At 37.7% G+C, this 27,994-nt stretch overlaps 1 protein-coding gene across 9 annotated transcripts in view; it reads right to left on the bottom strand.

Annotated features, from left to right (window-relative positions):
* Window positions 1–27,994, bottom strand: part of KDM6A (lysine demethylase 6A) — a 152,120-nt gene that overhangs the window by 6,054 nt on the left and 118,072 nt on the right. For all 9 annotated transcript variants that reach the window (XM_063181710.1, XM_063181718.1, XM_063181695.1 and 6 more), the window contains 9 exons: window positions 15,392–15,521; window positions 13,831–13,936; window positions 12,903–13,108; window positions 10,418–10,482; window positions 10,242–10,316; window positions 8,829–8,977; window positions 7,729–7,843; window positions 5,967–6,154; window positions 4,651–4,792 (listed from right to left, as the gene is read on the bottom strand). In XM_063181710.1, the coding sequence (XP_063037780.1) occupies window positions 4,651–4,792; window positions 5,967–6,154; window positions 7,729–7,843; window positions 8,829–8,977; window positions 10,242–10,316; window positions 10,418–10,482; window positions 12,903–13,108; window positions 13,831–13,936; window positions 15,392–15,521 (1,176 nt within the window). The remainder of the gene's footprint in view (window positions 1–4,650; window positions 4,793–5,966; window positions 6,155–7,728; window positions 7,844–8,828; window positions 8,978–10,241; window positions 10,317–10,417; window positions 10,483–12,902; window positions 13,109–13,830; window positions 13,937–15,391; window positions 15,522–27,994) is intronic.

The raw sequence follows: 27,994 nt of genomic DNA on the forward strand, positions 1-27,994 counted from the left end.
TAGAAGCAGAAGGACGATTGAAAAAAATTAAGGGTAAAAACAAACACTGGACAGAAAATGAAGTGCTCACGAGTTCTAACAGTGTCTTCAACTTGAACCTTCTCCCAATAGAGCCTGAAACATGTAATACATACATTCTCTATTTTTAAAAACCTTATTTCTTTCATGTGTTTCCAAGTAGTTAATAGAATTCCAGGATTTTGAAATACTCTCCTCTTGTTTTACACTCACACTGTTCATCTTCACTAAAAACAGTGGCTTCACTATGGCTTCACTAACACCCTCACTGAAAGGGTAACACAAAACTGAAAATGTGTTTCTCTGTTAAACATCTCATTTTCATGTACCCAATTCCAAGAAAATTATGCAGCTCATTAAGCTGTAACTCCTTCAACACTTTTGAAGTTTGATGCGAATGTGAGTTATGATGTTAAGGCCAACCACAGGTGATAGATGAAGTATTAATTCATTCAAGTGTTGGGTTATTGTGCTCCTGACAAGCTCAATAATTTTGGAAAAGCATTCATTTATGCAACACAGCCTGATTATTTAAAATAAACTTAAAAGCTACCATTCTTCTTTTCTACTGTTACTTGGAAAAGTCTCTGGGCATCCCAAAGAGCAATGCAAGCACACCTGCACACAGGCCACCATTGTTCTCCACTCCTGACTTCCAAAGACTTTTCAAAGTATTATTATGTTCAAAGTGGTTTCTATTGCTACAGTTGTGAAAAATACCTGCCCAGAATGAACTCTCTTACAACAGTGCTGCAGTGCTTGCCAAATTCACAAACAAAGCAGAAAACAATAGCTTGAAGGTGAACTCCCCCTCCTTGGATAAAATTCAGGTCGTAGTAATGAAACTTGAAAATGTAAATGCTAACTATTTCATGCATTTAAATATGAGAGAAAGCATACAAACTATCACTGTGAATATGCAGCACAATTTCCTGATTGGGAAGCCTTAAGAAAGCCAAAAAAGTTCCTAGCAAAGTGACAGTGTGCAAGTTCAGTGGGGTCAGCTTTTATTATTGCAGGCCAGTTTTTACTCTGGTACAGTGAGAATTCAATTGAAGAAAATCTAGACCATTCCCCCTCTCAAATTCTTTGCAGGTATGGCATAAATATAAGAGTAAATCATGTCCAGTCAAATTCAAATATTCAACAGAAGAGAATTAAAAAGGGACATAATCCTGATTTATTCTAGAAGGGCAGTGATAAAGCCATTTGAATACTTAGATATTCAGTAAAACTTCTCAAAAGTGTGGAGACCATCCTAATGGCAATGCAGAACTGATCTCTCTGTACCTTCCAGTAATACATCTTCCCTGACACTTAAAAGTATTTTACCTAACTTCATGATTTTGTGCAAAATTATTTCTCTCATGTCATGTTCTTTTACATTTCTGAAACTATTTCTGTATTAGAACTTAGTATTTCAGTTACTTTGGAATTAATTTTTTAAGCTTTTATTACTATGCTCATTCTACCTCTAAAATTCTTCTCTTCCTCAAAGGCATTTGTAAAAGTCCTTCTGGCTCCCATCTAAGAGGTTTGCAGTTAATTTTTCTTTTTGTGAGGGCTGTCCTCCCTCAGCCAAGTTTTAAATAATTTGTTCTGCTGTGTTCCTGCTCACGCTTCTACTGTTAAAACCAAATCTTTAAAAATATCTCATGAGAAAGTTTCAGGTTTTGCTCTTTGACTTTTATCCTGAAAGACAGCACTGAGCTGCACATTAACTAAAAATATAACGAGGCATCAGATATCTTCCAAAAGCAAAGTTTCCTTCTACTACTTTTCCTCTTCTGCTACTCCATTTCTTTCCATCACTAACCTGGTTCCCAATACTTATATCTATGCTCAAACTTTAGTTTATTGACTCTGCAGTGGTTACTTTCACACAGCCCACTAAGACATATTTGTATTTATCTTTCAAACTGAATTAAAAGCGGATTTTTATCATTTTCCAAGAGTTAATCTTTTGTAATATGCTGATACCTAAGAAGTCCCAGAGATAAAAGTCAAAAGCTCCCTTAACACTTTATGTATCTTTGACATGCAATTTTTGACAGACTTGTGCTCAGCAAAAAGATGACAGCTATGTCACTTATTTTTATTTCCTGATGACAATGAAGCCAGCTATCCAAGATGAAATTCAACCAGCTCCATCAAAAATGTCTATTTTTTCCAGCATTTTATACATATGCATAGACTACCATACACATAACTCACAAATGTCACTTTTTGTACACAGAAAATCCAGGTGCTGTGGACAACAGCCATGATCCCAGATGGTTTTTCCTGCAGACAAGGAGCCCACAGGAAAATTATGCAACTGCTTCTCTCTCTTAAGGAAATTCATGAGGGTTTCTACATTTCCAGGGTGTTTACAAAGCCAAGGTCAGACACAGGCTTTGCTGATACTGATTTCTAGGAACTGTTATTCCAGAGCTACAGGAGTGACCACAACAAAAAGTTATCTCAGGCTGCTGCTATTGGACTTCACAAACCAGTGCTAATCATCCCCTCTTTTTCCCCTCTGCAGCCACAGCAGGAACTTGAGTTTTGGCTGACAACTAATCTGGATGGGGGAGGCTTAATCCAACTAAACTGGAAATTATTTCAGTAGACTGGAAAAAGCAAATGCACATGGACATCCAAAATTTCTATCTGCTCCTCAGCATCTCTGTTTATTTGTAATATACACTAAAGTTAGAGTCTCTTGCTAGAAAAAGCTGGGCTGCTGTCAGCCTGCAAGACAACAGCAAATTACCATTCTGTCCTCTGTGTTTCTCCATAACCTTTTAAGCAATTCTCTTGGAGAAGGAGGCTGTGCTCAGTCACATTCTTCTCCTTTCAAACCCAAAACCATGGCAAATGCAAAATTACAAGTGGCCAAAATACCAAAATCATATTTTTTAAGAACATTCCAGAACTGCTTTGAGCCTTACAATAGATGTCTGTTGGGCTTTGTATGTATTTTATATAAATAAAGATAAAAGTGAAGCTCGTGGATTTGGTATTTTTAAATGGATTTTTTGGTTTTCTCCCTCCCACACTCTCCTGCATATTCCCCTGTTTCTCATTTCTAACAACTCAATTTCTCTTCTCCATTTTATGACAGCTGGCATTAGGAATATGAGCACTAATTGTTTAATTGAAGGGGCAGGACTGCCAGGCCTTCAGCAAATACTTTATTTACCCTGAGTATCGGTTCCTAGATTTTAGAAAAGTATTCACACACAAATGCTACCCTATAATCAAGCTTTAGAGTTAGTACAAACCTCCCTGTTGTCAACTTCCAACATTCTCAGTTCTTACAAATTTAACATTTCCCCAATGCCACCATTCTGCAACAGATGTTCAAGACTAAATTAAATTTCTACTGTAAAAAGATGTCGCACTCAGATGTCACCAACAAAATCCCATTGGGGAAAAAAAGACACTCTTTTTCTTTGCCCCTTTTTTTCAAAAATTAATTCACCCACTTTTTAAAACCCATTTCAAGGCAAATAATAAAAGGATACAATGCTTGTTGATCCAGTATGTTGGTAAGACTAAGAAGGGCTCAAAAGTGCCTTGGTAGAGACTCAGGCAAAGCAGAGTGTGCTGCTACCAGAGGATTCTCATGATGAGTAATATGCTTTGGAATTCATTCCCCCACTTTAAGACAAATCTATGTTAGATGTTAGAAATGTTCATTCAGTCCCCAACCTCAGTATGGTGCAATGTGATTTACATTTCTTCAAATTGCACCCTTTGAAGAAAATCACTACAGATGCTTGAAGCCTGGAACATTCCTGCATTTTGGAATGTGCATATGAGAAATGTCACTAAACTCAATTATCATTTTACAGATCAATCAATTCGTTGTTCAGAAGAGCAAAGGGAAGGAGGGTCTCAAGTTCCTACTTGAGATAAAGATCTAAAAGATTTATACTGGATCTCCAAATGACAACATGAGTTCACTAACTACAGGTTCTAGAAATGCAGAATTTAACTTTGCTGTAAAAATGACTATATATTCCAATTCAAATATTTGAGTTGATGACCTGATTTTCCTATTTCTGATGATATATACTAAACAGCTGCTGTGATCAAAGCCATTTTGCTTTAAATTGTTGAATAAAATCTATGGCACATTTAACTAAAAAAAGTTACACAGATGATTCTAAAGCTATGCCAAAATAACATCATATAAAACATAATAAAATTAGGGATAAAAATATTATATTAGGGATATAAAGATTGTGTTTGAAATTATATAAATATATATTATACTTTTATATATTTCTCATATATTTTATAAATTTATAATATATATATAATTTTATATATTGATATTTAAATTTATATATAAATACATACAATTTATATATAATATATATTTTATACATAATATATATATATAATTTATATATATAAATTTTATGTATTTAGATATTTTATCATATATACTAATGTATAGTATTTTATATAGATATAAAATTAGGGATATAAATATTGTGCTTGAAAAACAGAATCTTAAGTAACTTTGGTTTGGTTCCCAGGAACAGAAAAGCCTTGCAAAGAACTATTTATAAATCAACCACTGGTTTATGTGTGAAGAGGAAAAGGGCACAGTAAATCTTCAAATCAACAAAAACTTACTTTATCATTTCGAAAAGCTTTGGATCTGAGACCTTGATATTCCGAGCCATATTCCACGAGAGGTGAACCATGGGCACTATGGACTTCACGCTCTGCAGCTTATTCCACTCGTACCGTTCCACTGCCAGCTTGTACTGACAGGCTGCACAAACACACACAACACAGCCATCACTCAGGGGAGGAACAATTATCAGCCCAGACCACTCTGTTTAAATTAGTAATTTATATCTCTAACAGCTAAACTTCCTTCACAATGAGCCATTCATTCCAACTGCATTTCTATTCTTTGAAATGTCTTAAAAAGTGTATTTATGATGCTGAGAGAACACACAATGCCACAACAGCAACAAATACCTGTGCAGACAAGTTACTGGCAAGTGTTTGATTTCTTTGTGGAACATGGAGCAGGTATTTCAAAAATGGTGAATTAGTAAATTTTAAAATATTTCAGATTAAAAAAATCCAGGTTTGAAATGTCTGCATCTCAAGTCTATTCACAATTTATCATGATTCTACACTGCTGTGGTATATAATCTCTTCTTGAGAGATGAAGTGAGTCAGACTTTTTCATTAAGCAGCCTACTCACGCCACCCTCCTTTTAAAAATGTTTTACAAAATTTTCTGTGACTGAACATGAGAGGTCTCTCAGTCAATCACACAATCCTAGAGATGCACTCTTTATTGTACCATATAAAGACATATTTTCAACTACTTAAGAAAACAGAAGTTTTTTTGGAAGTACATTTTCTTCAAACACTTGACAGACTCTTGCCTTAGTAGCAGAATTTCCTTCCACACTCACAGATAAAAATCCTTCCAAGACCATGGATCAAAACCGAAGAATTCTAGAGTGGTAGGTCTGAGAAACCTAATGTTCCTTATGAATTATATTTTACAGCTGTTTGCATTTCCTGATGCTCTCACCAAAGAGTTATTAGGTACCCACTCTCCCACCAATATTAGAGCACTAGTCCTTTAATTTATATGAAATCCATAGTGCAGTTTGCTGGGTAGAACAAATCTGGGAGAAAAAGTTAAGAATGTCCTAAGAAGACAGTACATAAATTAATACACATATTTTACTTCTACAAGCCCATTCAAAGCATGAGTGCCAAGGCTGCATTCTTGCTGATTTCTCTTCCTCTCACAATGGAATTCTTTAAAGCTTCAACACGTCATATCTTAAAAATACAACACATTGGGGTTTTTTTCATCTAGCAAAGCATGGCAAATGAGTAAGAACTGGCAGGTTCTGTGCCATGTGCAGTAATATGTTACCTACACAGAGCTCAGCAGAGGCACTGCTCACACATACCTGTGAGAGGGCCAACGTTCCAGGCAATGTTGTTGCACCAGCCAATGGCCTGAACCCAGTGAACAGTGCCAGCATTTATCCACACCAAATCCCCTGGTCTTTGAATAAATCTATAAACTGGGACATTGGCCTCATACAAATCTTCCAAGTTTGGCCACCAAGATCCCATTAGGAAGTTCATATTGTTCCTGAAACAAGAGCAAAGATAAAGTCTTCAGCATTTCCCAGTGGAATGTTAGTGACAGACACTTCAATAAAACTACCTGTGAAAAATGAGCATCACCATGAATGTGTTCAGTGACCCACAAACAGTAGCCAAAAGGAAAGTGTCATCTGTAAAATTCCTGACCACAATTCCACATTTCACAGCCTGCAATACATTAGAACACCTTCCCATCCACCTGCCCATGTGAAGTCAGTTTACAGCTTCCAGTTAGGTTCTATTTTCCTTTAAGTTTCCCAGTGTTTTATTGATGCTGAGGCAGACTAACCCTTGCTCAGATCCACTGTGGCACTGGTGGCCAAAGCTGCTTTTTCCATCACTGCCTGGCCTCCTGGACAGACCACAGCAGCTCCCAAGGATGTTTTTTGTTCTGAACATGTACTCACACTGCCCAATGTGCAGCTTGCCCACACAACAAGCAACATTTTAACTGTGGTCCATGGGTCTGTGCTCTCAGCCAAGAAATGCTGACCCTCCTGAGCAGCATGGAAAAACGCCTCCATATGAATTTCCTAACTATGAAGTCTTCCCCTATGGTTATCCAAAATCCACACTCCTCTCCCATCCTTATCTCACTATTACACTGCTTTTATACTGCACCATGAGAGATTATTTGCAATGCAGAGTTTTCAAAGACAACCAAGTGCCTTTGGAGAGGCACTGTAGACATTTTGTGAGGTTACCAAGCTCTCAGTTTCTCTGTCAGCCTCAGAAGAACAGTGACATGCAAGTAACAAGGCCTGTTGTTCCAGAGACATCACTATTCCATCAGTGGAAATTACATTTTTGAGATTATCTTTTTAAGGGTGGATGTAATAAGAACAGCTGTCAGTAGGCAGGCAGAAAATACAGAGACACTGAGATGAATTCACAGAGCTCTGGAAAAGTTCTGATGTCAAAAGCTTAATCCAGACTCAACTGGGTAAGAAAAATCTTCCACAGAATCAACCTCAGAGGCTCCTGTTTGAGTACTGGCATGATTAGGGGACACAACTGATGCTCCCTCTATTTTTGTGTATACATGTACAAACAAGTATTGTTGGTATTGTTTTTATTTTTGTATTGTTCTGTTTGTTTTAAAAACCACTCTACACAAGGCACAGCAGAGAAATCCTAATCTTAGAGGTGGCTGAGTAGTTCCCCAATGCTCAGGGTACCTCAGCTTTTCCAGGGTGTTACATATATGTAAGTCTAAGCAAAGCCTGCCACAGCACCTCCTGGGGTCTGAACAAATTAGGCTTTCACTCTAAATGCAACAAGAAAACATGCCAAAATACCAGTGACTCTTTATTTGCTTCTGACAAGAGAATTCTGCTTTTGTTTTGTCAAAGGCAACCCAAGCTTCTGTATATTGTACAAATGTGGTATTTTGTATGAACTCTAGATTTTGCATTTTGACCTGCATTTAAAAGACTTTTCTGACTTCATGGAAAACCCATAATATCCCCTTTGAACACCCTCAGTAACTTCCCCCCTCAGGTCTGAGACAGGCACAAAAATTTTGATAAAAGTAAGAGAAAAACTTCATGTCCAGCTTACTTTTCACAGAAGTCATTCATGACACCCCAATAGCTTTCAGGGACAACAAACCATTCACAGTCACCTGGACCAATATTTATATTTACTGAGCAGAAGTTGTTATTTTCTTGATGACCTGAAATTTAAGACAAAAGTAAACACACTTTATGCAAGGCCTTGCTATCAAAACAGTGCCAGGAAATGCAAAGACACAATTTCTAAAAAAACTTACACCACAGTTTAAGTATTTTTATGTATCTTATATGACACTTACATACACTATTTAGGTGCTTCACACAGTTAAGTTATCAGTGACATGAGAATTCTGCTTTTGTTAGTTTGTGGAAAACAAAACTGGAACTACCAATCTTGGGGATCTGACCAATATTTCAGCAGTTCCTACCTCCTGTAGAAACAAATACTTCAAAAGCTCAGATTTTGTGTTTCATGCTATCTCCTGACAGTCCTGGTCAGTGCAAAACTTTGTGACTTCAAGCACTAAACAGACAAGGAGTACAAAAGTCTTTCTGAAAGATATTTCAAAATTCATGTAGAAATGCCCAGTATTTTATCTTCTTTAGATAGCTGGAAAACTGAGCCATAATCCCTAATGGAATTTTCTGCAGATCTACTTCAGAAAAAAAAAAAAAGACCCTGAAATTTAGTCCAGATTCCTGAAGTCCCAGTCCAGGTCCCCAGCAGAGCACAATTCATCATGGAGGGTTGAGTCCTATTCTCAGACAATAAAAATATAAAAAAGTGGAAGTTTCTGATTTATAGGACTGCACCAGACCCTCTTGGGAAGCCTCTAGAAGCTTCCAAGGTATGTAAAATAAAAATACTGTCCATGTTTATAAACCCAACGTCCTCTCCTTAAAGAACCCACTGTTGCATGCAGGACGTCAACAGGACAATTCCCTAGCACTGCAGAAATCCAGAAATTTCCACTCTAAGTGCTTTGAGCATGCAGAGTTCAGTTAAGTAAGAACTATAAAAATATTGAATATGTGTATTTATCCCATTTAGGCATGCTGTAAGTATGGGAAATCTGCAGTGCATTTAAATCCAACACCCCAAAGGAGAACCTGATTTTTTAATGGGATTATGATGATTATACTCACCTGGTGTCCTGCTGCCTGGAACCTTCATGTAGAGCTGCACTGTGTTCATGCCCAGGATGGTATGACCAACATGGCTTAGAAGATTTCCTGCTGATACCACACGTACAAAAGCAGGAAGTTTTGTCAGTTCATGGAGTTGCAACTTCCACCTGCAGCAAAATAGCAAATGGACAAACTGTGAATCCCTGAAACTCTTAGAAGAGTCTGGGAAACATAAACATTTCCAAAAAATTGTTAGCACAGGTATCTGTGTTACTCTTTCAATTTTAAAAGAATTCCAAACACAATCACAAATCTGACAGGCTAGCTGAGGGGAAAGATAATTTTGTAGCCAAAGCTGAAACTACAGATCAGAAGATCTGGAGATCTGGCATCCATCCAGGATTCTCAAGGACTACTTCAAGTACCAAAATCCAAGTCCCTATGAGCCCCAGGTTGGCTTTGCTTAACCTCATTTGAAGTCTCTCTCCCAATGGCTTGCTCAGAGTAACAGTTTATTATCAACTAGTTTGCATCTACAGATGGAATTTCCTTTATAGAAAAATGGCTTCAATATCTAAAATTCTGTAGCAACCTCTAATCACATCCACAGATGCACACATTGACCTTCCATGCCACAAAAGATGTCATCATCTTAAGTGTCTTACTCCCCAAACACATCAACTTTTCTTCTTTTCTCATGACTGAACTAGATCACAATTTTTGTACTGCACAGCTTAGACATGCTGGATCTTTGATAGAAGTAAGTATTAACCAGAGATTGAACCAAATAATTTTTATTATAATAAAAACATGCCTTCAGAGTATTTCCAATATTTTCTAAGCTACCTTCCTCTACCCACATAAATAGTTTAAAAAATACTCAATTTTGGTTTTGAGGCTCTTGAGAGGTATCATGGCTTACCCACAGGTAAGCATTGGTCTGGTCTTTCCTACATATTTACTGGATAAAGAAGCAAGAGTTATGTAAAGGTGAAAACATATGACAGTATGAATTAAAGGAAAAAACCCATGAATAACAAAACTTCAGACAAAAAAGAAAAAAAAAACCTTTAATCTTACAATTTTTACACAAAAACTAAAAATTTGGGTGTTTTCAGAAGTAATAAAGTAGCAACCAAACAATTTAAAGCCTCACAATGAAACAAAGAGAATGAATTAGAAGGAGGACTAGAAAGAATGTTTCAACTCATTTCTGGACAAAGAAAAATCCTGGGAAGAGAAGTTTGAAAATATTTTTTAGCATGAGAAGGACTTGTAAGAACAGTTTGAAGAGCAAAGGTAACCATTTCATGTGGAAACTGGAATTCATCAGCAGACTGACTGATGTCTGAGAATACCACACTGGATTTCCAGAAGGATTATCATCATCTAGAATCCCACTGTGAGCAGGAGAAACTGTAATCAACTTACTTCTTGTCATCTGACAGGTCAATGTTGGTCCCAAACTTGATTGTTTTAAAAGGTCCTCTTCTCCTCCTCCCAGAGCTGCAAATGTAACAAATGGATCAGGCAAATGTGAAAAGGGAATGATGGAAAATAGCACACAGAACCAACTACAGAATGAACAGAGTTCATAACACACTTACTTATCAGAAGATGTGGATTCATTATCTGAGTGGTCCTTGTGGTGACTCTTCTTCTCATTTTCCTCCTATAAAATGCAATTTTGAAATGTTTTCACGTATATATACATACATACACAAAAGAACATATAAAATATATAGGTATAAAGTGATAACACAGAGATATAAATACATTTATTTCAAGATACTGACACAAACTTTGAAATATCTACGTCTAAGATTTTATGTCAACATTTCTTCATTGTGAAGAAAATAAAAAAAGTCAGTCAAATGCATTGAAATAAATTTCTTCATGGCTGCACATTCCATGACACTCAGGCCAGGACAACAGAAAATGTCTACACTGTAAATATTTCTGCTGGCCTGCATTCAAGCTGGAAATGAGAATATTGGCTTGCTCCTTTCTGAGGGTGACCTGGAATCCAGTATTAAAGAATTCTCTTAATATTTTCAAATAAGAACATCTACCTCCCTGCAAAGTCAAGCAGGTATTCTGACAGGAAATTAGGATGACTAATATTTATAAAACTAATTTAATAAAATCCATTATATAAAATCTTTTGAATTTTTCATAGCCATATGCTATTTTAGCACTAGCAGCAGCAGAGACCACGACTGGTGGAAAAAATCCAACCAGTATTAAATGATGCAATTTGATCTTTTTAGCAGACTGTGCTCAAAACCCTATTCTAAAGACTTCTATTTTGGCAAGTATATGGACATGGAAGGAAAGAGACAAAAAGAAGAAGGAGCTGTCTGGATTCTGTCCAAAGATCTCTGGCTTTGAATGGGATTGTTGTTAAATCTCAAAGTGCCCTGTGTACCTGAGAAAGTCCTATTCATCCTTTGAATGAAGGACAAAGAGAAACAAAAAGGAACCTAGTGATGATGGATTTATCAAATGCTGCAAGACATGTTAGAAAAGCAATGCAATAGCTGTTAGAGGAATAAAGAAAAAAGATCACTTAGGGCAAGCCAAGAGAACTGTGGCTATAGAAAGAAGAAATAAAGCTTTCATTTAAACACTGCAGAGTCACCTAAGGACAGGTCAGAGCAGTGTTAGGCAAAGGACACATGTACAGTGTCTTTCTAATTACCAGGGGAAAAATGAAAATCATCACTCTTAAAAACTATTTTATGTACTGCATTTTTACCACCAGTTGGTAAAAGCGAGGAAAAAAAATCAGAGCACCCTACAGGACACATTTTGGTGCAAATCCCAAGCTGAGGCTTTCAGTGGTATGTGCTAAATTATATATAAATAAAAAAAAAATATATAGATCAACAGATATAGACAGCTATTATATTCCAGTGATGTAATGTTCTCCAGCCCCTCTGGAATGACATACAGGAACAGAACACTGGTGCCACTGCTCAGGGGGCACAGAAACCTTCAGCCAAGATCCTCCTGAAATTTATTATCATGGCAGAGGGAGGAAAATCCCAGGTTCTAGAAGATTTCTGTGCCCCCCACTTCCCATGGTATTCCTGTTTCTTTTCCTCATCCTTTACCACCTCAAAGCCTTATGACTAGATTCCTTTCTATTCCCTTCAACTAGCAATTATTTTCTTTGTTTCTAATCCTTTCCTCTAATGCACAAAATTTAAATTTACAATTTCTCTTTCCCTTCCTACTGAAATCATTCCTGTTTCTGTGTAAGGGCAGTGAAAATTGCAATAGTCAATTCCCCACAAAGACCTTTTCCCTATTTTCTAACAAACAACTGGTCAAAATTATCTCCTTGTCTTAGTTCTACCTTAGCCCCATCTTTTTGCAACACCAGGTAACATAAGCCTCCAAGGAGTGCTCATAGCTAATTTCAAGAATATTCTCATAACTCCAGTATCAAATGTTAAAAATACCAATAAAATCACATTTCACAGAATCCCAGAGTAAGAGAATAGTTAGGGTTGGAAGGGACCTCTGGAGATCATGGGGTCCGACCCCTCTGCCAAGGCAGGAAGGGGAAATATTATTTCTAATACTTCACTCTGTCACATAAGCCTAAAAACTTCTAAACTAAATATGAGCTGTTATGTTTGGAACCCAACAAAAGACTAGTATTAGTGTAAACTTCTAATAAGCCACATCCAAATTAATTCAGAAGAGTGGGAAGAACAAAGAAATCTGATTTCAAAACATGTGAAATTAGAAGCAATCCAAATTGTAAAAAAGCCTTGAGTTCTAAATATTTTAATGTGAATTTTGACATTATAATATAAAAGCTTAAACTAACAAACTTTTAAAGTATGTAATAACCACAACTTTTATATTATTAAACTTAAGTTTACACTAAGCATTTGGGAAGAACAATATACTATTTGTTCCTCTATTCAAAACAGATTTTGAAAATTTACCTGTGCTCTTCATGCTAATGGAAATGTCTCTTTTTCCTTAGCAGTTTCTGCTTTTTCCAACAGCCATTATTAATTGGCTCCAGACTCAGTATGGAGTTTGTGAATAACTTGAAATTAGCAATTAACTTACCCTTAAAGACTCCTGGAATGAGGAGGCCTGGTACTGTGCATATTTAGCAATTGTTGTATGAGATCTACTGCTTTCACAACGCCAGATCTTCTTTGTTCCAGTGGGGTCCCAGTTTTCATCTGCTGGCTGCAGTAGTTGTGTCCTCACTTCTACTATGTGTTCATTATTGGCTTCTACCAATGTCTTAGTAGAGAAGAGTCCTAGATCTAATTAACAGCAATGAAATTAATAAATGAAGGTTAAATAAAAGAAAACAATTTCAGGAAAATGCCTGAAGTTATCAAAAGTTTAGTCTAAAATCATTTTTACCACCTAAGTCTGCACAACACTGTCCACCTGAATGTTAATTATTAACATCCAAAAAACTTTCCTCCACATATCCAGTAGAAAATTAGAAAAAAACTTGGCAGCCATGGACTATTTTACAAGAAACATTTTACATGCCTTGGCTAAACAAATCAGCAAACAATGTTCAAACCTATTACCAACAAAGTATTTTTCAGAGCAGAGCTTAATGAATTTACTTCCATCATAAAACACGTTCCCTACCAGCAGTGGTAGTTTATCTACCCAGAGACTTCAAAATATTGCACACAGTCAAATTACAGATCATTAGATCTAAACACAAAGACATGCATCCAGTTTCTTATAGGAAAATGTCTGGATGTAAACTTCCATATCCACAGCTCAGTTTCCCACTGGGCTCAACAAAATCTGTTGTATTTGTGGTGAGGGTTTTTTTGACAAGACTGAAATTAGAAACAACAGCAAACTGAGAAATGAAAAATTATCCTAACGACTTGGAATATACAGGTAAAACAGTATTATAGAAATAAAATATCCACTTCTAAGAACTGAGAGACTTCTTTTTAAAAACATTAATTCCTCCCCAAATTACAAAAAAAAAAAAAAAAAAAGGTAAATTTACCTAATTTAAGCGCTCCAGCAAGGCCACGTATTACAGTAACAGGGTTGTTTGGATTTGTACAAAATTGATGTAAAGGTGGAAAGAAAGCATCTCGTTTATTTTCCAACTGCAAAATTATAATGGAATATTAGATGTCAGATCAATCTAGATTATTCCTTATTTTTAAAACAAGAAAGAATGATAAAACAAAAGAGAAATAACAGAAAGAAAACAGGAATTTTCTGCATTTCCCTGCACTGTGGGGAATGAACAGCTACACCATACAATTCTTGCTATGGTAAATGCTGGGTTCACTCCTGAAATTAATTTGTTACTGTAATTTGTTTCTTGGCAAGAATTATTCCCAGGTTGCTTCAGCTTTGCAACTCAGGTTTCCTGAACTTAATTTCTTTATCTGACAGTAGCCTTGTACATTCCCTAAATCTACAGAATTCTCTGAAGAGCAATACAGTTTCTTTTCAGAAGTAAAAAAGTGCTAATTTTACAGCTAATGTATACAAGAAACAGTATATTTAAAAGACTACTCTCATGGTATATCTCATGTTAACCAGAAAGGTTGATTTGATTTTCTTATGCTTCTCTGCACCTATAACCTCAATTTTATGCCATAGCCTCCCTCCTGATTTTTTTTTTTAATTGCTAGGAATCCTTGAGAATGCTGAAGGCATTTCTAGCAATGAACAAAACACAACAGGGAGCTCCCAAAGAGTGGCACAACTGCACAGTCTGTGGCAGTGTGGCGACTTTCCAGCTGTGTGAGGACTCAACAGAGCTGGGATGGACTTTTATTAAGGCAGATGAGTTTGGGTGCAACACCTGGAAAACATCTGGAAGCACCATTGCATCCTAACCCAGCTCTCAGCACACTCAGACCCAGGTGCCAGCCTTTTCTGGTGCCCAGACTGAGGTGACCAAAGCCAACTTCAGCTTTTCACACTGCCTGTATGGACACACTGTAATTTATTTTGCTGCTATTAAGGAAGTGGATATCCTGTAATTTATTCTTCTATTACTAAGGAAGTTAGCTCAATAAAGCGATTATGAAACTTTATTTTCAGAACAAAAGTTGTAATGCTTGCATAAGAAAATACCACTCAACTAAACCCTGCCTTTTCCTGGTGACATTTTGTTCCTGACATCACCTCAACTTTTATTCATTTTTCTTCACTATGTTTTGAAGCAGATTGCTATGGGAGTTTAGTTTAATTACTTGCTCATTTATAAGCAAATGTACATACATTTTTTTAATAATGTGCATTGTATATAATGAACTGTGTGCTTATTCTGCCAACATTTTGAGTACTAAAAGTAAAAAAACTGAAGTATTTTTCCTTTTGTCTACTCAAATTCCTAATTTACAGGTACTTTAAGAGTCAAACTATGTCCCAAAAGTTTCTTTAAGGCTGGCATTTCTCCTGCCTATATACCAGTCTGGAGAGCACCATAATTAGAACTCAGAGATGAACAGGACATCTTTAAAATAATTACATTATGTAATTCAGATATCCAAACAATTACAAAAGACAGGCAGCAATGCACTTCTGCCACTAGATTTACTTACATAAATACTAGGTGTAGGTGGATTCAGCTTGTCCTTTGGCAAGGGAGGGTACGGTGGAGGCGGTGGTCGTGGAGGTGGGCATTTATCCAAGAGAATACTACTGTTAGATAAGCCATTTTTACCCAGATTCCTAAAAGGAAACAAGAGCTGTCTCTGTCAATACTTGACAAATAAAATAAATGTGTATCAGTGTAATCTCTTATGCAAAATAATGTTGTATAAGGAGAAACTGTAATTTAAGATGCAAATAAAGCTCGTGTTTTAATCAAGAATTTTCCATGTATAATTTGATATTATTCAAACTTGTTCCCACTTTGCCTGCTGAACTTGCAACATCACCACTATTAGTTAAAAATACAGCCATTTCCAATAAGAGCAAGCGTGACACATTTTGATAAAATTTAACAGGAAAATTTAACATTTCAGCCGCAAATGAAGAACCTTAGCAGATGGATCATCATTCCACAGGAGCTGAGGCAGCAGAGCAGAAGTCAGAAAATGACAACGTCTCAACCAAAAAACTGCTGAGTCACAAAACCCAACTACAGCTCCTCGGCAGACACTGAACTGAGCCACACCTACCCCTCCCTGCCTTACACATTTTGAAGCAGAAGGAGCCACTGCTGTATAATCCATTTTTTGGAGCAATAAGGGAAAGGCCCTACCCCAGTGAGCTGCTGTCAATGCTCCTGTGTGTGACTCCAGGGAGAACCTCTCTGCCTGCATTTGCAGCCTCTCCCTGGAGATTTCCAGGTGAGCAGGACCCACCCACTGGATGTGTTACTTCTCCTATAATGGATGACCTTAAAAGTCTTCACTCTGAGCTTAGCCTGAAGTCAACATCCAGTCACCATCACCGGAAATGTACTGACAAAACCATCTCTTATATTCTTGTTAAAAATTACTCAACTACTTCAAAATTCTTCCCACTAAACACTATTCAAATCCTTCTTCCAACCTCCTTTGATTCACTGTTGTTACATCCCACAAAACAGGATGTTTCTAATGTATAATTTAGTCATATATATTCATAAAATTCACTGGTTACTAAAGTTTTGAGTTTTGTTTTTTTTTTTTTTTTTTTGTAACAGCAGTCTTCAGCAGAAAACACAAATTTTTATCAGATGAAACTCCCAGTGACAAAAATTTTCTGCAACTGAGCAACAATGTACAGCCAGGTACAGAGTAATGAGATCACTGCTTCAAATCAAGCCAGCAGAACCCACAGGATGGACGTGGGGCTTGAGATCAGATCAGACAGACTGACATGACAAACAATTCAAACAAAATGGACAAACATCTCCCACACCACAAAAGCACACGTGTCACACAGCTCATTCCTTGTGCTAGGTGAGTCCAATGCCAGAATTTCACCTCCAAGAAAGTGAAAGAGTGATGCAGAAGCTTTGATCACTCATCATCCAACTTGGCAGAAAAATCACTGGCCAGTGTTTAATGTCTGGTGTAGTTATTGCAAAGGCTTCACTGTCCCCACAAATACCAAAAAAAGCCAACAAAAGCAACCAAAAAAACACCCCCAAAATCACATGGCAATATAAAATCATTACACTTCAGAAATTTATTGACCACAGCTGCATGAACCTCATAGCCAGACTATCCATCCAAAGTGAAACTAAAATCTAAACAGCAGGTATCAGACATTACTAAACCTCTGCATTACCAAACAGTGAAATAAACCCAACAAAAACAAATGCACAGTATCGAAAACAGGGGAGAACTTTGACAAAATTCAGTTTGCATTGATAAACAGTTCTCAGGAAATTTCTAACTCCAGGAAAAGTGAACTTGAAGCAAAAGGGACATTGTTCAGAACTAACAGGACTTGAGCTGCTGCAGTCACAGCAAGGTGATCACAGTGAAAGTTCCTTAAAGAGCACCTGGGGGTTTCAGGGAAGGTGACAATGGAGAGAGGAGAAACTTCTGTACACTTAGAGGAATTACAGGTCTGAAAAGGCAGAGGAGAAGGGAAAGAAACTGAATGAAGGAAAAGATCAGATTAACAAAGACATCTCATAAACCCAGCACTTGAAGCTGGTATTATCAATTGTATGATGTAATTTCCTATTAAGCTACTAAAATGCTATGTGGAAATTTTAAGAGGAAAATGGACAAAGAATAGCAAAGCTGAGACAGCAAAACATTCATAATTTAAGTGGCACAGGAAACAGATGGGCAGAATATTTAAAGTTGTCTTTAACAAACCAGCTTCACTCTATCATAACTTTTCTCCTATAACTTTTTTTAAACTATGAATCAGAATATCTTACTATTAATACCAAGGCAAGAGAGCTATTAAAGAACAATTCTTGTAATTGTTAGTGTGCCAAACAGAGCAATAGAAATTATAAAAAAAACTATAGAAATACTAAAAATCTTTGCTACCATGGTGTGAGTATCCACTGCCAGCCTCTTCACTTCTGGAAATACAGAACTGCAGCCATTGCAAGGAAAGTGAAAGATCCTTTTTGACCACAGCACCTGTGCTGAAAATCCCACAAATCCCGGTTTCAAGAATGCAGTTTTTGTGAGAGGATTTCATAGTGGTTGAAAGGGGCAACAAATGCACTGCTCAAGACAAACAAGCCTGATTTATGCCCCCAAAAGAAACTGGATAGCCAGTCATCTGTGATGAAGGAATGAAGAGAAGGACAAACTCCATTAATTAAAATTCACTTCCAGAGGGAACTGGCTTGTTGTGGATGGTGCATGGCCAACACCCTTCATTCCCAGAGTGGGAAGAGACGGCAGGAGCAGCTGTCAGGCTCAGAGGGACACGGCCAGGGGTGCACAGGGACATGCAGCCTGCCCTGAGCCACAGCTGCAGCACTCAGACCACTGCAAATTGCTCCAGGGCTGAAAACACCAACTCATGGAAGCTTCGCCCTGAGGAGCAAACCCAAACTGCCCTGCTTAAGAGAACATCAACCACTACGGATGGAACTGGTGCCTTAACTTCACACAAATCACTCAACTGAGTTGGAGAAGATCTCTGGGGTCACTGAGTCCACTCCATGAGCAGCCCATGGCCCCGAGTGCCACATCCAGCCTTTCCCTGAACACCTCCAGGGATGGTGACTCCACCACCTCCCTGGGCAGCCCATTCCAGTGTCTAATCCTCCTTTCTGTGAAGAAATTCCTCCAGATGTCCAACCTAAACCTCCCCTGGCACAGCTTAAGACCATGTCCTCTTGTCCTGTCACTGGTTTGCTTGGGAATATTTCATGTAGTCATGGGACCTTTTGAGTAAGCGATCATCACATTCATTAGAACACTCCTTTTAATTATATTTTACTGTTTTCTAGGATACATTCCCACAGCTTTTAAGAGACAGCTTACAGTCTTCAGTCTTAGGTAAAATCTTTCCCTCTGGCTGTACCTAAACACACAGCTGACCAGAAGCCCATGTGTGACACAGTTTCAACACCCACAGAACATTTATCAGGCAATTGCCAGACATGTTTTAGGTACAGGATTGATTCTGCATCATCCCACATGCCCAAAAAACCGCAAAAAGTATCATGGAGATTTAAAGCCACCAATATCAATTTTAAAATAAAAATTCTACCTCAAAAAATAAAGTTAACAGGATAAAACTTATTTTCCCAGAACCAAGAGTCATTATCAATAATTATAATTCTTTCCATTTATTAAATTAATCACCTCAATATTTTTACTATTTCACTCAACCCTTATGTCACACTGAGAGAATTATGTCTATTTCTCAGGAAGCGTGCTCTTCAAGTCCTCTGGAACCTTTCCTGTTTTCCAAGAACTATTAAAAAAAACCTATATGAATTATAAACAGTTCTCTGGCTTGCTCTTTCAGAGTTCATGGATGCACGTTATCTGGGCCTCTCACTTAAAAATGCCAAATTTAAGTACAACTGCTGTTTAACCTTCTCCTTGACAAGAGAATACATTCCATGATGTGAACATTTTATCTGCCTTTTTCCCAAGCACAGAACAAAAATATTTACTGAACACTCTTGCCTTATTGAACATTCTGATACTTCTGTGCAAACATTATTTTTCTTCATCTTTTTTGGTTTTGTCTAAAGGCTTTCCTCTTCCAACATTATTTCCTTTCCACATTATTTCTGTGTTTTCTAGAACTGTTAGCTTCAATACTTTTTAAAATATTTGTCCTTTTTGTTTCTGCTTGGGAGATAATGACTTTTTGGTGATAATGAAAAGTTCCTAAACAGCTTCCAGTTATCTATACATTTGGATTTTAAGTACCATTTACAGGTCAAAACAGAGTAAATTACAAGCATTTGTGCTTAAGCGGTTATTTTTGTTGTGAAGTCAGTCTAAGTGAATTATTATTTGAGGATTAGCTGTATGAGAATTAACAAGGTTTTACTGCTCAAGAGATTATAGTTATTCAGAAGAACAAAATTAATACCCTCTCTTCCACCAATAAAAAACCACACTTAAAATGAACACATGGAACTGTGGATTTATTTGACACTCTATCTCAATTCTATCAGAATTAATTAATCCACAAAGAGGAAGGAACAAGACATTTTATTTTGGAAAGGTGCCTGCAGAAGGAGCCAGCTGAAGCTCTGGGCTGCACAGCACCCCCTTGGTGCCCTCCTGCCTCAAACCAGAACATCCCACCCTTCACAATTAGCAGATAAAATCAGTTGTTTTCTTACTGGGAGTTACTGGAAAACCACAGAAAACCAGCTGTCAATGCCCAGCAGCCTGGGAAGGAGGAGGTTACACACAACTCCCAGCTTGGCTCCCTGAGCTTCCCCTCCCCAAGCTCCTTCTGTAGCCAGGGCAGAGAGAGGAGCTCTCAAAGGGAATATAAAGAAGTCAAGTCAAGCTTACATTATGCTTAAATGCAAGTAATGCCAGATAATTACACAACCTGTTTATCATGCAATTCCCTACCCCAGCCTTTCACAACCAGGTACTAGCTGGCAATACTCCCAGAGATCTTTCATGAAACACAGAAAATCCTACAAAAGAACTGTGGATTTTCTCATTATGCAAATGTATTTCTAATTATTTTTCAATTCTGTTCTGATTTTGACCTCAACAGTACAGGTTGGCAGTGAATTTCATAGGTTAATTACATGTTATGTAAGAAGTAATGTTCCTTTTTTTCTCTTCTTAATGACTATTACATCTTTCCTCTATTTCATTTGCTAATCACCTTGCTCTGAGGCTGTAAGACAAACAGAATCACATCACTGACTTACGTAAGAAAAGCATTAAAACAAGTGGCACCAAACTTTTTCATAGGCTTGCCTTTCCCTCTGAACTGCAAATTTTCCCATGTTTTTTTTTTTACTCCCATGTATTTCTGCTTCCCACTTGCAGAGTTCTGTATTTGCCTTCTGAACAAAACAGAATATTCTAAGCAGTGTTTAGCTTGTGAAATCACAGTGTTTAAAATTTCATTCTTAAAACTTTTGCTACGGTGAAAATCACTGGTCAATGAAATGTACTTTTCGAGGAACTGAGCAATTCTCTCTTGAAGCCAAAGAAGTCCTTTGTTTGTAAATAAAATTCCCAATAAAACAAGAATTGCTTTTGTTGTTTTTAAAAACAAAACACTAATTTAATCCAGGTCCTTTCTCCATAAAGTGCTTCCCAAACCAGTGATTCACTGACTTTCCAGACCAGGCTCAGGGAGCAGCACCTTCAGTAAGGACAGAACAAATTCTTTTCTGCCCTGGGCTCCAACAGAGCCCTTGGAGCAAGGAGAAGTTTGCCCACCTGAGCCTCTGCCATTCCAACTCCTCAGGAAATGGATCTACTGCCATTACATAAATGCTGGCCATTTATCAGCCCCTTTTCCAGACTGCTCAGCCCAGACTACCTTCACAGAATCAACAAATCATTAAGGTTGGAGAAGACCTCTGGCATGATGGAGTCCAACCTGAGACCAAACACCACTTTGTCAACTGGACCATGGCACCACAGGCCACCTTCAGCTGTTCCCTGAACACCTCCAGGGAAGGTGACTCCACCACCTCCCTGGGCAGCCCATTCCAATGTCTTACCACTCTTTCCAGGCAAAAATTCCTGTGTTTGCTCCCTGTCCTGTACTTTCATCGTTTTACAAGGCCCCTTGAGAGCAGTTCATCTCTCCTGGTCTCCTGTCACTTTTCTCAGTGGACTGCTCTACACTTTCCCTCTTTGAACCCCAAGCAAAAAGAACTATAAAAAGGCCTTATTAGCCCCTTTTGATACACATTACAGTCTAACCTACACCTCTCATTTGCCTTCCCCAATCGTGCCAAACCGGTAAAGCTTTCAAGCTCAGAAATGCTTCAGAGTTGTCAAATGAGTCTTTCCATGGATCACCATAAAAATGACAAGGACAGCTTCCAGCTGACACAAAGTTGCCCAGCTGGGCTCTTCAGAACTGCCTGAGGACTTCTGGAGTTTTGTTTGGACCTTTGCCTGTTCTTTCAAGGCTGTGAACACACTTTAATAAACAATGAAGAAAAATAATAATAATAACCAAGATAGTTCTTACTTCTTTAATGAGAAACAGTACAAATCAACTCAGGAACTTCTCTACACTGCTTAAACTAAGGACCGGACCTCAGATCAGCTTTAGAAAGGACAACTGGGAGACTTTAACTGAGATGGATCCTGGGTTTCTATCCCTGCTCTGGGATGGTAATGAGATGCACCAGTTGAAACACTGAGTGAGAAATCAGCTGGTTTCACTTCAGTAGAAATAAACACCTCGAGTGTTGAATCTCAAGTCTTGTGATAATGTTTCATTAATTCTCCTTTCAGAAAGATTGCTCACAGGGAAAAGATACTTACATTTCTAAGAGCACAGAAAAGAGCTTTTGATAACAGTCTTTTTAAGGAAACATGATACACAACCAGACCAAGAAGCACACTCTTCTTTTTTTCCCCTATTAACAATGGGCTTTTCTAGTAACAAACTCAGAGCAGTTATTCTTAGCATATTTTCTTCTTTTAATTACACGGTTTTCACTTATGCTCAGAAATTACTTGGGGTTGTGTTGGTTTTTTGTTGTTTTGTTGTTGCTGGTTATTTTTTCTAAATGACCTCAACAGGAGATTTTCTTTAGGGATCTTAGTAAGGATAATTAATCTAATAGTGCACTCTTTTATCTGCTAATTTGCTCAGAGGCCTAAAGAATTTTACTCCATTATGTAAACAATTTACCAAACATAATTTAGTTGGTTTATAACCACCTTAAAATTTACTGCTGCAACCAGTTTTATTGGTAGGGAAGACTAACCAAATCCCACTTCCCTGAATCACCTCCTCAATTCCTTTTCATCCCTACACTCCAGCAGCAGTTTAACAAGATGAGCACATTTGCCACCCCACTGTTCTCCAGAACAGCATCTTAATGAGATTTGCATATCTGAGTCAATAGCTCAGCTCCTGCATTTCTCAACTCCTTGTGGCTTTTCAGTGACATTGTCTGGCCCTTCAAGGGAAGCTCCTTGTACAAGTATTAATTGCTGTGCCAGCACCCTATGTCTGACCCCTTCTCAGCCTCCTCAACAACCTCATTTCACCCCAGGAACAGAATGGAGCTCTGTTAAATATTTCCTCAACATTCGCACCAAGGAAGATGGATATAAAGAAACTTTTCAGCCTCCACAATTATCTTGCCCTACTTAAGTGCTCACTTTAGTCTTTGGCAAAACAAAGCATTTACCAAGCCGGTTTCTACAGAGCAGACAACTCATTCACACGTAATAAAAGAAGAATCAAACTGAGTTTTCTCTTTGGCCAGTGTTTTGCATTTTATGGTACAAAGCATCTCCTTTCACCTAACGGCTTCACTTGAGCAGCTTTTATCAAGACAACACTTGTTTATGTAAGGCAAAACGACAGTCTCCCAGCATTTATTTCTGTCTAACTAAGTCTGATTTTATTTGATTGTGATGCAAGACTTCTGAATGCCAGTTCTAATAAACTGCTTTCACTGTAAAAACCAGCAATTTTCCATACTTCTGATGCTCCCTTGTTCTTAAGCAACACACAAAACCCTTGGAACTTTAACAGGTCACTTTTTGGTGGTGAGCATTACCACAAAATCCATCCTGTGAGATGAGCAACTTCATTATCCTGCAGTTCACTCTCCTGCACTGGGTCAACTGTAGTTACCTTGTGAATCAACTCTTGTGCTTTACTTAATCCCAAACTGCTACTAATTCCAGGTCTTTTGTGGTGTAAACACAAATAAACATGTAGGGTCTAAAAGATGCAAAAAATGGCTCTTTTAGACAAGACTTTTTAAAACATGAAAGCATCTGAAGAAAAAAAAAATTAACAACTAGACATCTGAGGACTTCAATGCAATTTACAAAGAATAAAAACAGCCTGGTTATGAAGTAAGCATATAGTAAACAGAGCCAAATCCAGAACAATGAGAAAGAAAATAAAAATGAATAATCTGGTGCTCCAGCTATAAAAAAAACCCAAGTTACATCCACCTGTTCCTACCTGTAAAAATATCTATTTTTGCCTGGAGAACACTATCAAGACAACAGGGTAACAGATTCCATTGACTACTGTCATATAGCAAGAAGAATGTGCCAGAAGATAACAGAATATAATTATCCATATTAGAGATAAAGCCAGAATAATTTCTGAACACATCAAATAAAATAAGGGTATGTATGCAACAACTGACACACATGAATACATTTAAGGCCCAATGCAGTGTAGCTCCAATATAGAAAATGAAACTCTACAGGACAACTCCCCTCTCTCCGTGCATTAAGCTTATTCAACACACCTGTCTGGAGTCTTGTCTGGTCTTTTTATCTGTTGTGTTTTAGGGTTTGTTGTTGTTTTTACAGAAAAAAAATATTTTCATGTGTTCTACTGTGGGTAGCTTTTCTGCAATTTTTACAGTAGTTCTAAAAATCAACACTTTTGGTCACAAATTCACATTTGAATCTCAAGATACCACTTGCAGACAGCACCCAAATATAATCAGTCCTACAGGAAGTACTTTCAATTCTTTGTTACTGCATTCCCACACAGTGTGTTAAAATAAAGGTCAACATGCAGTACTGAAGCTCACAGTACCTAATACATTAGCATATAAATATCTTCCATTTTACTACATAGATATATTATTTTTGCTATTCAGCAGGCCTTTGAGCAGATTATCTTTTAAAGTTCTCCCTCACAGACATTTTTCTTTATGTCAGTCATGCACACAACAGCTGTAACAAGGATGTTCTGCTCAAAATTCTGCTCCAGAGCTGTCATGTGTATGCCTGTACATCTTAACAAAGCAAGGGCTAATCAGCTACTCAGTAAAAGAGTGGGAAATCTCTGTCTTCAACTTTATGAATATAAACTGTCAGACATATTAGAATGGCAGGGAAAAAACCCCAACCCTATTAACATATACAGTGTTTATACACACAGTTATAATTTTTATTAGTATGAAATAACAGATAACCAGCTCTAGCACAGGTGAGCTACTGTATTTCTCAGAGTCTCTTATTAGCAGACATATGCAGAATTTCCAGAAAGCTTTGTTTGTCTAGAAGAAATCCTGTCTCAGAACCTGTAAATGTAGTTCAGACTGATGCAGTAATTTACCTCAGAGCTGCTAAAAAATCCAAGTCTCTCCTCCACTTTTCCCTATCATCCTGCTTCTAAGCCCTCTGCCTTGCTGAATGAAGGTGCAGACAGGCTGAAGAGGGAGCTCTCAATCTCCAGTCCGTATGAAAGAAAGGGAAAAAGGCACATTAACAACACCTAACACCTTCTGAGCTGTCTGCAAACTGCACGGGACAAAGTATTAGCTTCCCTCCCTTGAAAAATTATGATTACATGAGCCTGTACTGACTGTAAGAAGCCAAGTGAAACACCTTTATGAGCCTTCCTTTATCTTGGAAATTAAGTATCATTAGGAATACTACACCTCCATCAAAGAGCACAAACGTAAGGACTTGCTGGTTTACAGACTTTGTAGCTAAAATAACAAATATTTTGCTACAAACACTAACTGCAGATCTCTCAGACAACAGCACACCAAACACATCAAAATGCAACATTTCACCAGAGTGAAACACTTCCCATTACTCTCTCAAGAAAGCTACATTCCAATTTTGGAGGCAGATCAGGTAAACTTTAAAAAAAAAAAAAACAAAACAAAACAAAACATAAAGTCTCTAACAGTTCATATTATGCCTATCTGCAATGCACTCATCATAACACCACACACTGAAGCTATTTTTCATACTTCTACTAGAAAGAACACATAAATGGTCCCAATTAAAAAAAAAGCTGTTAAGCTGTTAATTTTTATGAATGTAGTATGTGTAGCAATGTCGCTTGGAAATGAACGTTACAGTAAGACTTAATATTTGAAAGATGACAAAATAGGCTCCCTAAAGGTTTTTTTTCCTCTCTTTTATGAAATTTATCTTGGTAACAGATAGTGACAGACTGCTATATCATGGACAGTATTAGTCATCAAATCCCACAACATTAGGAACTACAAGCTCTCAGTCACAGTAACAGACGCAGGGTTTTTGTAAAACGATAGAAACATACTTTTATACTATTTTTTAATATCAAAAGAGTAATGCTCAAAACCACCATATTTGCTATATAAAATATAGCAAAAATACATCCTAAATAAGGTGTTTTGGAGTAAAATATATTGAGGTGATAAAAATTCCAACAAGAATTCTAACAGAGAAAAATACAGACAACATTTCAACTAAAAGAACTGCCAACAGGAAGACAGCAGAGTACAGCCCAAAACATTCAATAACCATATACTAATGATTAAAGGGACTTCTGTGAACTTTAAAGGCATCCTAGGTAACATTTTCAAACACAGTGACAACTGTAAAGGACAGCTACAGAAATTACAGTGCTCTAAATGGTCATTTAAAATTCTCAGCCTGTTTGGATTTCAAACAATTTATTTTTTTTTAAGAAAGCAGGCAAATCTCTCCAAAGATTACCAAGAAAACTTGAGGACTTGGAGGTATTTTTCACAGAGAAGGCTGTGAGCAGCAAGCACTAAATGTGAATTTGCAAAGCTAATGACTGCCTGACAGGCTCCCTGCTAGCACAGGCACCAGAGATGAACACTGCCAGATTTAGCTGCATCAATTTAAGTTATTATTGCTCAGGGTTCAACCATCCTCCTCTGCCACAGCCACTGGCTACTGCAGGGGGGTTGAATTTGCTGCATTTCCAACACCACTGTAACCTGCAGTGAAATATCTTTGCCACAGGTCATTGCTAAGAAGTTTTATCTGAACTTCTACAACCCAGCCTTCCACACTCTGTGCCATTCTGCATTTCCAGCCATGAAAACACCTGGGAAAACACTGTGCAATTTGCACAACCACACTGCAATCCCTGCCAGGTTTTCTAGTGGAAGGCCCCACATTTTGCCTTTATCTAGTCTGCCTCTGATCTAAAATGATCCAAGCTTACTGACTAAAGGTAAAAACCAACAGTAACACACCTGCTGATCAACTGGAACATAAAATGGACCAACCCTAAACTCCTGAACAATCAAAAATACCTGAACTTGAACACAACAGACTCACAACCTGCTGCACAAATGCATTTTTAACACAATCCATCAGCTGAACAGCTCCTGGGCTTCAGCTATAGATGCTGAAACCATCACTACCCAAAAAGCCATCTCTGGGGGGTACAGGGCTGAAGGACAAGCTGACACACCAGATGGCTGTGTGACCACTCAGGGGGACACCAACAGGCTGGAGAAATGGGCCAACACCAATCCTGGGCATTCAGCACAGGCAAATGCCAAGTCCTGCAGCAGGGGAAGAACAACCCCATGCACTGGTACATGGAAAATAGAGATTTTCTACATCAGGGGTGACCCAGCATGAAGAGCTTTGTCCAGGCTGACTGTGGAGTCTTTTCCACCCTTGGAAATATTTAAAACCTGTCTGGACACGGCTCTGAACATCCTGCTCTAGCTGGCCCTGCTGGGAGCTGGGAAGATGGATGAGATGATCTCCACAGAGGCCCCTTCCTGCACCTCCCACCTCAACATTCTGTGATTATTTATTACTTTTCCAAGGAGAACACTGATTTGTGATGACAGACCAAATCTGTCTGACTTATCAAGGAAAAATTATTCTGAGGAGCTTAACAGCAGCTGAACACAACTTCTTTAACATTCATCATTTTCAACATCTACACTGTTGCTGTTGTTTGTTATCTAAAGAGAAGCACTTGTATAGCACCCACAAACTACAACTCGTTACTGAATAAAAGAAAAAAGTCCAAACAACTTATTTTCCTTTTGCAGGAGCTGTATCAAAGCTCCTTACAGAAATTAAGCTGTAAACCCCATGAGAAGGATACACAATTTGAAGCAATAAATTTATCTGACATTTACTGGTCTCATGTACCTACTTCAAAAGTCTTTCTTCTCTAAGAAAACAGTTGTATAAATGCTAGAAATGAAACCATATTGATGTCCAACCAAAACAACCAAATGTCAACCAAATAATGAAATAAAACCATTAGATGCAGTGGTCAAAAGTTTTTTTCCAGTTTAAAATAGACTTTTCAACTATATTCTCCACAGTAGTCAG

This window comes from Melospiza melodia, chromosome 2 (assembly GCF_035770615.1).
Source record: "Melospiza melodia melodia isolate bMelMel2 chromosome 2, bMelMel2.pri, whole genome shotgun sequence".
NCBI classification, from domain to species: Eukaryota; Metazoa; Chordata; class Aves; order Passeriformes; family Passerellidae; genus Melospiza; species Melospiza melodia.